This window comes from Tachysurus fulvidraco, chromosome 4 (genome assembly GCF_022655615.1).
Source record: "Tachysurus fulvidraco isolate hzauxx_2018 chromosome 4, HZAU_PFXX_2.0, whole genome shotgun sequence".
Classification (NCBI taxonomy): domain Eukaryota; kingdom Metazoa; phylum Chordata; class Actinopteri; order Siluriformes; family Bagridae; genus Tachysurus; species Tachysurus fulvidraco.
Window position 1 is genome coordinate 27,143,912 of NC_062521.1, and position 13,785 is coordinate 27,157,696.

Below are 13,785 nucleotides of genomic sequence, written 5' to 3' on the forward strand. Positions count from 1 at the left end.
CATCTATCTATCTATCTATCTATCGATCTATCTATCTATCTATCTATCTATCTATCTATCTATCTATCTATCTATCTATCTATCTATCTATCTATCTATCGATTTATGTCAGATCTAAACTGGCAGAGGCGTCAATAAGCAGGTGTTTTTCTACCCTGCACACCATCTTTTATTATCATGTGATCTCTAGATCGCCTCGTTGCTGACAGCTGTTTCTTTTCTCCACAGAGATTCCTGAGGTACAACATCTACCAATTTTATTTATTCACACAGACATCTGTGATATCAGCTTTTAACAAGTCACTAAAATTGCAATAATAACAAGGACATGACACAGTTTCCTGACACAGTTTCCTAACATTAGTCCTCGTACTAATTGTACTAACCTTGTCCTGTAACAGTGTTTTCCCTGTTACAACACACCTGATGAAACTCATCAGCTATTATCAGAACTCCCTGAGAGTGTGTTAACATAGGGAAAACACAAAAATGTGCAAGACACAAAATTCTCCAGGACCAGGGTTAGGAACATGGTGTGCCTTGCACTGCCACCAGTGTTATTATGTCTGTAAAAAATAATTATAGGAATAAAACAAAAAAAGAGTTAAGTCATGTTCTTCCATACGCCTAACCTCACCCTGACCTTCGTACTATATATATATATATAAAAAAAAAAACTTTTTCACTTTTAAATGTTTTCACTATATTTAGGTGAAGTATCATTTTAATCTGCGGCTTTCACTTGTAATTGAATTTTGAATGAGCGCATGATACTTTCACTTGTGTGACTGTTTGGTGTAAGAGAAACTATACATTTTACTTCACCAGATATACAAGTTCTTGCTAGTTTTTCTATGATCTTAGATAAAACGACCGTTTCTTCGGAATCTATGTTCACACTGTCGAATTATTCCGATATGAATCAGATGGTTGCTTGTTTTTTTGGTGACATTTTATATGGACGTGATCAGCACAGGTAACAGGAGAAAAGAAAAAAAACAACAAATCCAATAATTCTTTAATTCAAGGAAACAGGCCTGGAAATCACAGGAATCTGATATCACACTGTACTATGTGGTCATAGAATTTAGTAGTTATTATTTAAATAATAACAATATTCCTCTTTATAATGCCACCTTATGTTAGGTTTGTTTATTAAGTGCAGTGACTTTTCTTTTTGTCCTATAAAAGAACATCCTCCTTTACTTTCTGTTTCATCGGGGCATTTAGTAAGTAGTGCACAGTAGGTGGTAATATTCTTGTGGGAATGGTCATTCATTAATTCATTCATTTTCTACCACTTATCCGAACTTCTCTGGTCACGGGGAGCCTGTGCCTATCTCAGGCGTCATCGGGCATCGAGGCAGGATACACCCTGGATGGAGTGCCAACCCATTGCAGGGCACACACACACTCTCATTCACTCACACACTCACACACTATGGGCAATTTTCCAGAGATGCCAATCAACCTACCATGCATGTCTTTGGACCGGGGGAGGAAACTGGAGTACCCGGAGGAAACCCCCAAGGCACAGGGAGAACATGCAAACTACACACACACAAGGTGGAGGCAGGAATGTTGTTATAGCAAACTTATTACTCTAGGGCAGCCCAGCATCAGCAGACTTACTGTTCCCATTCTGACCATTATTTTTCTGCAACGGTGTGTTTTCTTCCTTCATTTTCTCAAAAGTAAATGTGTCCTAGAGGGCAATTGATCACATTTTAACATACGCATCAGCACCCTAGAGGGCATGTCATCACATTTCCTCAAAAGTAAACGTCCTAGAGGGCATTTGATCACATTTTATCATACGCATCAGCACACTTGAGAGCATTTTATAACACATAACTGTAGCCTTGAAGGCATTTCATCACATTTATCTGTACCCTAGAGGACAATTCTTCATGTTTCTTTATTTAGATAGCAGTCATTAGGGAACTTTATCACTTTTTTTAGAGTTCTAAAGTGGAGTCCTAATTCCACTTATACTGCAGCAAATTGCAAAGGACTATATTTAGTAAATTAATTAAATATGTTTTTATGAATTGACATTTTATTTTAATCTTGTATCACTTACATTAATAATAATGGTTTCCTCACCAGCTGCTAAGTTTTCTGCCAAAAGGTAAAATTGAAAATGTTACAGCATTACCTCCGACTTATGCAAAGAGTCTTTTAAAAAATCCTATTTAAACATCTTTCAATAACTTTACAAGTGAATTAACGGTTACTGTAGAAATGCTAACGTGTTAGAAGGATGAGGGCATCAATATAAACCCTGCAAACAGGAGCAGTATTAAAAACATCAACCTACAGTAGATATCAGTCCATGTTTGTCTGGAACTGAGTTAACATTCAGTTTCTCAGGCATCTGCCTTGCAATTTAAAATTTTTTTCCCTTTTTAAAAACACTCTGTTAACGATCAAACGTGTCATCTTAAGAGTGGGAAGAAGAACTCTATGAGGTGTGGGGAGCTCCCTGAGCTGCAGCTGAGAACCAGGGCTTTACATAATAGCCCCATAATGCCTTTCATTATCTTGAACCACACAATGTCTAGACTGTAAATGACGCTAGTGCTTACGCAACTATCTGAAGATTGTCCTATAAAACAGTAATTTTACATGTGGTGTAATTAGCAAACTTTCGAACAGCTGCATGAAAGCTTTTTAATATTAGCTATTAACATTATGCTGTTTGTGAAACTCAGTGTTGAAATTTCAGAAAGTCCCTCTGATGTCAAGGAAACGGTGGCTGCACGGGATTTGTAGCTTTGCTGCCACCTTCTGGTAGGGTACAGAAATGCATTCCAGAAACTCTGAACCTCTTTCTTTGATTTGTTTCCATCTTAACTTGTGCTTGGCCCTGGGCCCCCCCCCCCCCCCCTTCTTCTGGAGATTTGTCTGGACCTATTATTAAAGTTTGCAAGTTAGTGACCTCTGATTTTTAGAGGATGTGTTTCATTCTCTCCGTGTAGGATCCTTTTGAACAGCTCAAAAAACAACATACGTTGTTAATCATACAAGATATTCAGCTGTGGTCCATATGACATTAATATAAGCATGGAAAAGTTTAGTTGGAATATTTTTGGTGGGTGTTTGCATTTTTTGTCTGAGGGGCAGTGTACAGACTGTATTGAACATTGTGTGAATAAGAGGATGTAAACAATAATTATATGCACTTACAATAGCAGCAGTTATTGACAGCATTGTTTAGTGATCAATGCAAAAAAAAGCAGTATAAGCAGTGTTTATATAAGTGGTGCTGTAACCATAGATGTATACTGAATGAGGGTGTGTGTGTGTGTGTGTGTGTGTGTGTGTGTGTGTGTGTGTGTGTGAATTCAGTTGACTTGGTTATGAGGGCCCGAATACTTCAGTACCTTTTTCCAGATCACAGGAGGGTGAAAAGTGTGTGTGAGGGGTGTGTGGGGTCTAGAGTTTGTGTGAGGGGTGTGTGGGACGAAGAGTGTGTGAGGGGTGTATGGGGTCTAGAGTGTGTGTGAGGGGTGTCTGGGACAAAGAGTGTGTGTGAAGGTTGTGTGGGACGAAGAGTCTGTGTGAAGGGTGTATGGGGTCTAGAGTGTGTTTGGGAGGTGTGTGGGGCGAAGAGTGTGTGAGGGGTATGTGGGGTGAAGTGTGTGTGAGGGGTGTGTGGGATGAAGAGTGTGTGTGAGGGTTGTGTGGGCAAAGAGTGTGTGTGAGGGGTGTGTGGGGGTGAATAGTGTTTGTGAGGGGTGTGGGGTGAAGAGTGTGTGTGAGGGGTGTGTGGGATGAAGAGTGTGTGTGAGGGTTGTGTGGGCAAAGAGGGTGTGTGAGGGGTGTGTGGGGGTGAATAGTGTTTGTGAGGGGTGTGGGGTGAAGAGTGTGTGTGAGGGGTGTGTGGGATGAAGAGTGTGTGTGAGGGTTGTGTGGGCAAAGAGTGTGTGTGAGGGGTGTGTGGGGGTGAATAGTGTTTGTGAGGGGTGTGGGGTGAAGAGTGTGTGTGAGGGGTGTGTGGGATGAAGAGTGTTTTTGAGGGTTGTGTGGGCAAAGAGTGTGTGTGAGGGGTGTGTGGGGGTGAATAGTGTTTGTGAGGGGTGTGGGGTGAAGAGTGTGTGTGAGGAGTGTGTGGAGTAAAGATTGTGTTAGGAGGTGTGGAGTAAAGTGTGTGTGTGTGGGTGTGTGGAGTAAAGAGTGTGTGTGGGGGGTGTATGGGGTCAAGTGTGTGAGGGGTGTGTGGAGTAAAGAGTCTGTGTGAGGTGAGGAGTGTGTGTGAGGGGTGTGGGTGGTCAAGAGTCTGTGTGAGGGGTGTGGGGGGTGAAGAGTGTGTGTGAGGGGTGTGTGAGGTGAGCACCAGGCTGTTAGCCATTTAAAGCCATGGTTGTTTGACCAAGGTTTTCTTTGATGAAGCAGCTCCCTAAATGGCACTTTATCATGTTTTTTTTCCATTACAATGGCAGCCATTAGAGCCATCACTTTCAGTGTGCAATCACTCCCCTGCCACCTTCCACAACCACCCCTCACCCCTGACCCCCTCCTGCTCCTAATTTTTGTCTAAATGGTTTGAGTCATTTACAATTGTGTTATATTTTTCTGTGATGTTTTGTAGAGGGATTGATAGAAAAAAAAAATACATACAAAAAGAGAAAAAATAACATTAAAATAAGCGGTCATTTTTTTCTCTTTTTTTCTATGTAATTGTTCTTTCTTTCTTTCTTTCTTTCTTTCTTTCTTTCTTTCTTTCTTTCTTTCTTTCTTTCTTTCTTTCTTTCTTTCTTTCATATATATTCCTTATTTTATTTGTTGTCTTGTTGCAAATATTTGTCCCTCTCTGTTGTGCTTTTTATTTATTTATTTATTTTTTTTTTATGAAAGTGCATCACTCTGGAATTAAGGCGAAGTTAAATAGTATAATTCGGATGTAAGGGATGACGGCTGGGATCCTCTCTGGTTACCGCATGATGCCCTGCCATTTGACCTTCTCTTTTGTGGCAGTCAGGCCGAACCAGACGGTAAAATTACTACCTGCCGTCTGAGTGGTGGAGAGGAAGAGCACTCAGTGTGCTTGGCAGGATGCTAATTGAGCTAACGATGACCTTCGTAATGAGCAGTGCAGCGTTGCAACTCTTGAGGCCAAGTTTCAGCAAGACGGATATAAACATAATGAGTCTTCAGCTCAGTCTCAGGTGGAACACAGAATAGAAGCAGCTTGTTTATTCCCATCATGCACTGCAGCACTTGTCTCACTCGTTTCACTAACGAAATAACTAAAACTGAAAAGAAAAAATACTGTAACTGAAAAACGCACTGAAAACAGACAACGATTTTATAAACAAACTGAAATCAATTAAAATATATCAACAAACAAATGTTTTTTCAACAAACAAAAACAAATAAAACCATACACAGTCCCACATGTAGAGATGCTTTCTGACTGCTTGCATTATACAAATAGATTCAATAAGAAGAAAAGAGAATAAATTAATAAAATATATCGATTTAAAAAAAAAATAAACTTACCATAAAAATGGATTTAACAATAGAATTAATACAATAGAAGACACACACAACATGATGTACATACAGTACATGATATAAACAATTAACATGATATAAGATAATATGATTTTATTATCTGGTTTTATTATAATATGATTTTATTTTATCAACTGGTCCCACAATCTCTCAGGGTACAAGGTAGATTCTCTATAATACTCCTCTATTCTGGCACAGAGCTGGTGGAATATACTTCCTCTAAAGACTTGTCTCTTTAGTCAGGAATACACATAATAAATCCCATAACCTTGTGATCCAGAAGATATAATCAGATGCACATTATCATCTAGTGCTGGTTAATATTATGAACAGCAGCTACGCTAATTCCTCTCCACTTCCTTCTCTTTTTCTACCCATCCCGAGGCATTCAGAGATTGTACCAGTCCAGTTATGTTCTGCTTCAGGAAGCTTTCAGACATTCAGTGAGAGGGACATCAACCCTGTGAGGATCCTGAGGCATCCATAGATGTACCAGCTCCACTTATTCGGCTTTGAGATGATTTCAGACATTCAGTGAGAAGATACCAACTCCATGTGGTCTTTGAGGACAACAACCTCCTAATCAATACACAATTGTCAGACTCTATCTGACTGTAGAAAGGACATTATTCATAATAGCACTCTCTGGTGTTTAGAACAGTTTATATTCACACCCTCCAGTGTCACTCAAATGAGGATGAGATTCACTTTTGTGTCTGGTTCCTCTCAAGGTTTCTTCCTCTTTCGTTTAAGGGAGTTTTTCCTTTTCACAGTCACGTCAGTCACCTCAGGATTGTTCACTGGGGATAAATACAAACTCCTTTATATACAGTATAAGTCTAATATTAATCTTGAATTTTTGTATTATATTAATCTTTGTATAATAATTTTTTTTGTACAATATTTCTTATGCTCTGTAACGCTGCTTAGAGACAATGTATATTGTTAAAAGGGCTACACAAATAAAATTGAATTTGAATCGAATTGAAATAGAACGTCTGCAACAGTTTTCAAACAATGGGTGAAGACCTATGTACTTCTTCCTGAAATACTAAAACTAGTGCTTAATTTTTTCCCTGTTTGTTAATTAAAAAAACATTTATGCTATATTACTTTCTTAGCAGAGTTTTAGACCAGTGCAGTTAATCTTATTAGGGCTGCGATTCCTTCTGCCCAGCTTAGCCCAGCTTCATAACATTTCATTTCAAGTACATATTGTGTTTGTCACATACACAGTCATAGACAGTACAATGTGTAGTGAAATGCTTTTTGCGACCGTTCTTGATGAAAAACAAGTCCAAAAAAAACTAACATTTCGACAATTTTAACTAACACCAGTGTTGTGCTAGTTACTAAGAAATAGTAACTAGTTACAGTTACTAGTTACTTCATTCAAAAAGTAACTCAATTACTTTGTTGATTACTTACACCAAAAAGTAATGCATTACTGTTAGAAGTAACTTTTTAGTTACTTTTTTAAAGAACGTTCTTTAATGATCCCATTAATGCCCTTTTATGCATTATGGTCTATACAAACACAAAACTGTTTGTTGATTTGTCCCTGGCTAACAGTCCGGTTAAAATCTAGTTGCTGTTGTTTGGCTGGAGGGGTTTGACTCACTTCGAGTGTGTCCACTGACACCTGGTTAGATTCTAGCTTCGTCGAGGCATATAGTTTCTACCTCCAGATTGGAGTTTCTGTTTATCGCAGTAGATCGTACCTTCGAACCAGAAACAGAAACACAGCTTACATTTGACTAAAAGTTTTTTACTTTAGGCTCAACTAAAGTGAAATAATTTCCACTTTGAGAAACTCGTCTTGCTCTCGCAATCCTACAATGCGTCGCTGCTGTAAACAGGTTAGGCTGTAGGTTACACTTCAGCCAAAATGAATTAATTTAAAAAAGTAACACACAAACGCACCATATGGTAACGGTAACAAAGTTACTTTATTTAAAAAGTAATGAGTTACAGTATTAGTTACTGTCAAAAGTAACTGTGTTAAAGTAACACGCTACACTGATTAACACTAAGGTAAAAAAAAAGATAAATTAATAAAATAGAGCAAATAGGGAAATATAGTGGAACATACGCAGCCAACATGCCAAAGCCAAAAATATCCATCTCACTGTACTACACAAAATAGAAAATATTTCTGGAATAATGCTGAAAACATTTCACGGCTTAATAATTAAGGATTCGGTTTATTTAGACATCTATAATTTTAAGTGGATTAATGTTAAATTAGTAATCCAGGAAGTAAAACTTATATTAAAAACTTAACAAGAAGATGGAGTTAGTATAAGAACAAACCATCCCAGATCAAATGAACGTGATAAAATCATCGGAAATGACGGATCTAAACCCAGAATCATCTTCTTTATGGTACACAAAAATTATATTATTTTTAAAAATACATATACAGCTCACTTTTTTGTACCCAATTCCTTATGAGCATGGCTTCACAACCGGGACAGAATTTAAAGAGTTAATAACTGTTGTTGGTTTTTTAGTTTTTTGTTGAAAAATAATGTTTAAGACGGATTCTGAAACTGTGGAGTTTTTTTTAAAGGATTACAATTAAAGAACCTGTTATTTTAGGATAAGAATGATGCTTACTGTCACAGATCTTGAGGTTTGAGTGGTGGAGAAGAGAGAAAGCATATTATTTACCACATCCTAACCCACATGACTGGTGAATAAACCATACACACAGACACAAAGTCTCAAGAACTGTTCAATAAGATCGGACGTCTGATAAACACATCCAATTAAAAATGATCAAAACAAACAAATAAGAAAGATTCCTGTTTTTTCACAGGAGCATTTAAACAAGAAATGTAGTATTAAAAAATATTAAAAAAAAAAACCAAAACATCGGATCTAGTGGAAGCTCCTGTCATTTGTACATAAGGAGACCCACTGATCAGCTTCACCGAGTTACAAGATGCTTATATATAGCTAATTAATTAACTAATTTAATGAGCGTTTTATAGAACATACATTGATAATCTTAACAAATTCACTGAAATGAATCGACTCATCCTGAGGCTGACGGTTTGTAGAAATGTTTGTACTGTTTACATTGTACTGTATAATGTCAGATTCTTTCCTTGTTAAAAAAGAAAGAAAAGAAAAGAAAGAACCCTAATTTATTATAATGGGCAATTAATATTTTATTTCAATATGTTACAAGGCTATGTGTGTTTAAAAAAATAAATGAAATATTATAAATACATTATTATGCTAATATAATTTAATCTGATTTCATTTTTTATAATGAGTTTTATTTCTTATTTAGTTTTCTTACATTTTATCATATGGGATTGATGTGTGTAAAACTAAGTACAATGAATAAATAAATAAAATAATATTTTATTTTATGTTATAGAGCTTACCGTTTCAAAAAAATCGAATTTAATATAATAGAGCTGTGTGTGTGAAATAAAATCCAAGAAAAATAAATATATTAAGGCATATTTTATTTTATAAGTCTGCATGTAAAATAAAATTCAAGTACAATAAATATTTTATTTTATTGTATAAAATTAATAGATACGTTCAGCAAATAAGAAGAGTACTTGCACAGTTACATTCAAATATTTTTAAGCAAAAAGACAAAGAGAAACTGAGAGCTGGTGATGCAATGAGAACTTTCTTGGTATAGTTTGGAGTGTATTTGAGAAATAAGTCAACTGAAGTGATGAGAATAAATGGGCTAAATGTTTTTTTAGTGTCGTTTTAATCTGAAGCCGATTCTCTGAGGTATTCTATATTAAAAGCTTCAATAATAAAAGCTGTCCTTATTTCTAAAGCACACAGAAAGTATTCTCTAACACACCTAGCTTATATTGCAGATTAAAGCTATTTTAGATAGAAACATGAATCTTCGGTGTTAATAAAGAGGCCTGCATCTTTTAATGCTGTAATTATCGTGATGATAATTCTCTCCTGGGATTTCCACCACTGCACATTTCAGAACAGAGTCACTACCACTAGCTAGAGTAATAATCAGAATGTCAGGGTGTGTTCGGTCATCTCCTAAACGCGACCTCGTGCTCGGTGCTGTCAGGCACGTGGAAGCTGTTAAATGGGTCGCTGGCACCGTCGTCTCCGACGCTCTGAAGGTCGTATTCGTCGCTGGTGCTGTCGCTGGCACTGTCACAGGCGGCTCCTGGCTGACACTCATTTGAGTTGCTCTGCTTGCTATTGGTCGACTCGGCAGACTCGGTAGACTCATGACTCTCGCTGCTGGAGCTGTTGCTGCTTTTCATGGCGCTGTTCTCGACACTGTTGCTCTCGCTGCTGCTGTCAGAAGCTTTCGGCTGATTTTCATTCGACTCGGCACTGTTGCTCTCGCTGCTGCTGCTACTGCTGCTGCTGCTGCTGCTGTTGGAGTTGTTCTCTTGGCTCTCGATCGACTCGCTGCTTTCGCTGCTGCTGTTGGAGTTCTTCTCTAGGTTGCTGCTCTCACTGCTTTCACTGCTCTCTGTAGACTCGCTGCTCTCGCTACTGCTGCTGCTGCTCTTGGAACTGTTCTCCTGGATTTCTGCAGATTTGCTGTTCTCGCTGCTAACTAACGCCATGCTGACTGATGTGCTGTTGTCTTCAGAACTGATCTCCTGGGGGCTAAAGACACGGATCCAATTCTGTAGAAAAAGAGATCAGAAGTGAGATATTTTGAACCACAAAATATCAAAAATTGCTTACAAAACCACTTCATTTTAAGGTTTCTTCCATGTAAAATTTCATGAAGGTGAATCACCACAAACTCTCGAAAATGAACAAAAAGTGGAGGATCTTTGAGATGTGAATTTCCTGTATTAGATCAATGCAAAATAACAAATCTTATTATGATACATCAAGACATTTCTCAGATACACACAAGGTATCATAGGAAACATATAGTATATACTGTATATATAAAACATGTTAGGGTTACCTGTGAAACAAAATGTATTGAATAAAAATTCGACTTTTCATACAAAAGTGTAATGTTTTTTAATGTTTATTGACAGAAAAATTAAAATTGGCATCATATTAACTACTTCAAATCTGAGATCATTATATGTATAATGATGATGTCAGCCAAATGGACTAATTGTCAGACTAAACCATTTTTTCCTCCTGGTTCACATCCTATTGTGTCTCATCTCTTCAATCTGATTCTCTACTTTATTTGTTTATATCCCACACAAATAATACTAGAGTCTCACCATTTCTCTGGAGAATAATCTTACCTAGATGCTGTAGACTCGTACCTAAGAACTGCTCCTGTAATGATAGATGACTGCACTGTGGGGCATCTGTTCTTCCTGAACATCCTGTAAAGACTTGTCTCTAATCATTTACGCTCCCACTATCTAGACTCTATTTTGGAGATTTGTCTCAGGGAGTTTTTCCATGGCACAAATGCCTCTAGCTCACTCAGTAGTGGTCTTCATCTACGTCTGGAGTTTCTTAAAGAGGATCTTGGACAGTGTCTGTTGTTAAAAGCACTATACAGTTACTGTGTAAAAAATTTGAACTGACCCTTAAGTGTAAAACGAATACAAGAATGTTTGCATCCTTACACATGAACAGCAACTTTAAGGTGCAAGAAAAAAAAAAACAAACAAAAAAAATCCACTTGACAATACAATACACATGACAATATGTTACACTAACTAACATTCCTACCTTGCGCAAGTTCTCGTTGCTTCCTTGGCTGTCATCGACCGTCGTTCCAGTCTCTCCAGTGGCAAACTATCCCAAAATATAAATAATTATATTATTATAAAATATGTAATAGATAAAATGGACAAATATTTTTTTTTCCATTTGATCTTGTAGGGATGCATTTAAAAAAATAAATAAAATTTTATTACTTAATAGGCCTTAATAGTATGTAAAATAAAATCCAATAAAAAATATTTAAATTTAATAATTTTGCATGTAAAATAAAATTCTTGTATAATAAAAAATGCTGCATATTTAACTTTATTTCATTTCTATATAAATGTGACTAATCATCATAATACAATCTATAAAACAACATGGATCATGAAGTCTGAAGAAGTTTTAATGAGATCATTACCCGTTCTTCCAGAGAGTGGCTTTGGCTTTTTTCCGAAGTCTGTTCATACAAACAAACAAACAAACAAACAAACAAATGAATAAATAAATAAATAAATACATGTGTTAAAAAACTCAATATATCAAATATTAGACAGAATCCAATCTCTTTGACGTACCTGCTCAGAAGAGCTGGACTCTGTAGATTCTGAGGTCTGTTCAGAAATTTAGTTTAAAAAGCTTAGTTCGTTATTTGTACGGCTTAATATTGTGCAAAATAAAGTCTGAATATCAACTGCACGTACCGTGTCCTCAGAAGTATTTTCCTGTGAGCTCTGAATAAACAACAGCAACAACAAGAACAAACCCATGTTAGAAGATCATTTTAAAATGCATTTTTCAAACTGCTTTAAGAATTACAATTAAGCCTACATCTTGGTCTACAGCATTGATTTCTTCAGTAGATTCCGACATTGAGGAGGTCTGTGATGGAAAAAAATATGGAGTGTATTAGTAGTGTGTAACATTAGTAAAAATTTGATTATTATACATAGGAAAGCTGATTGAGAATACTCACAGAGTTTGACGCAGCATCTGTTGTCTCCATGGCAACGCTGTGCAAAATCTGTAAGAAATGGTTTATTTTTTCTTCATGTTGCATTCTTATGTTAAATTCTTTGTATTTTTTTTTTTAATTTTACATCCACTTACTGGATTTGCACTGGCAGCTCCGAGGAGGCAGAGAATCACCAAAGTCAGCTTCATTCTGCAACACACAATAAAAATCTGAGTTTCTTGTTAAAACAAAAGAGAGAGAGAGAGAGAGAGAGAGAGAGAGAGAGAGAGAGAGAGAGAGAGAGAGAGAGAGAGAGAGAGAGAGAGAGAGAGAGTCTTACCTGCTTACTTTCTATGTAAATCCCAGCGAGTGTCTGGTGTGTCTTCTTGTGCTGCTGAGTCGCAATGGAAAGTGTGGATTAAACACTTGTGCTGAAGTCAGGGATGAGAGAGCTGCTATATATCTGCCAGACTTTACGTTAAAGTGAGCACATCACTTCCTCCTTGCCAGCTCAGCTTTAGTGTAGTGTTGTGGGGGCATGTGCACACACACACACACACACACACACACACACACACACACACACACACACACACACACACACACACACACACACACACAGACACACGAACACTGTCCCACTACTTCCGCTTCTGTCTGTCTATTTTAAGACAGTAAACTATAGGGTGTGTGGACAGAGCGCACTGAGCATGCCCGTAGTCTCATCCCACACACAGGATGTGTAGAACGAAGACATAATAACTTTTTGTGGTAACTTTCTGCGGGCAGGTTATCCCCCCCCCCCCACCCCTTAAGCTCTGAATACTAATTATGTGTGTTACTGTATACAGACGCACTATGAAACACATGCAGTGTGTGATTTGATGTTAATTGAGAGGGGCAGTTGGTGTTTGGCTAGACATTCCTGTGTTTTACACATATAGCAGCACTTATATATATACATACACAGATGCACACAAAAAACAGTAATGTCTCATATGCACACACACACAAGCACAAAATGGCTCAGACATACACGTTTGGAAAAAAGTAAACGTCTCAGACACTTGCACAAGTGAATAAACAAACACTCACAAGTGCAAATAAAGAAGCATAAATGTCTCATCTATACACACAAACACAAACACACACAATCACAAGTAAAAATGTATTTTTTACACACACACACACACACACACACACACACACACACACACACACACACACACACACACACACACACACACACACAGACACACACAGACACACACACAGACACACACACAGACACACACACACACACACACACACACACACAGACACACACACACACAGACACACAGACACACACACACACACACACACACACACACACACACACACACACACACACACACACACACAACCACACACACACACACACACACACACACACACACACACACACACACACACACACACACACACACACACACACACACACACACACACACACACAAAATTGCTCTCCAACTTTTTCAGTATACACAGGATAGTTTGGAAGACAAAACTAACATGTAGTAATTTGTTAGCGTGCAAAAGTGTTCTAAAGAGCATTTTGTAAACTGAATGAGACACAAATTGAACGGGTAAAGGATGAGTGATCAAAAAATGTA

The 13,785-nt window shown here is 37.5% G+C and overlaps 1 protein-coding gene across 2 annotated transcripts; it reads right to left on the minus strand.

Annotated features, from left to right (window-relative positions):
* Positions 1-9,024: 9,024 nt before the first annotated feature.
* scpp1 (secretory calcium-binding phosphoprotein 1) lies at positions 9,025-12,682 on the minus strand. 2 transcript variants are annotated; one of them, XM_027178649.2, is made up of 9 exons: positions 12,479-12,682; positions 12,286-12,340; positions 12,152-12,199; positions 12,007-12,057; positions 11,880-11,909; positions 11,754-11,789; positions 11,597-11,635; positions 11,200-11,265; positions 9,025-10,169 (listed from the first exon to the last, which is right to left on the minus strand). In XM_027178649.2, the coding sequence occupies exons 2-9, from the start codon at positions 12,337-12,339 to the stop codon at positions 9,555-9,557; spliced, it is 939 nt and encodes a 312-aa protein (XP_027034450.2). In that variant the 5' UTR covers position 12,340; positions 12,479-12,682; the 3' UTR covers positions 9,025-9,554. The 2 variants fall into 2 exon arrangements, with proteins under 2 accessions (XP_027034450.2, XP_027034440.2); XM_027178639.2 differs by having other exon boundaries at positions 12,471-12,682.
* Positions 12,683-13,785: the final 1,103 nt, after the last annotated feature.

Bases quoted from the DNA above. Each gene is read 5' to 3' on its own strand.
- scpp1 (XM_027178649.2), bottom strand. From the start codon at position 12,339: ATGAAGCTGACTTTGGTGATTCTCTGCCTCCTCGGAGCTGCCAGTGCA. The intron at 12,058-12,151 runs GTGAGTATTCTC...TTTCCATCACAG, and splicing joins CAGATGCTGCGTCAAACTCT to ACCTCCTCAATGTCGGAATC. The intron at 11,636-11,753 runs GTACGTCAAAGA...TTGTATGAACAG, and splicing joins AGTCCAGCTCTTCTGAGCAG to ACTTCGGAAAAAAGCCAAAG.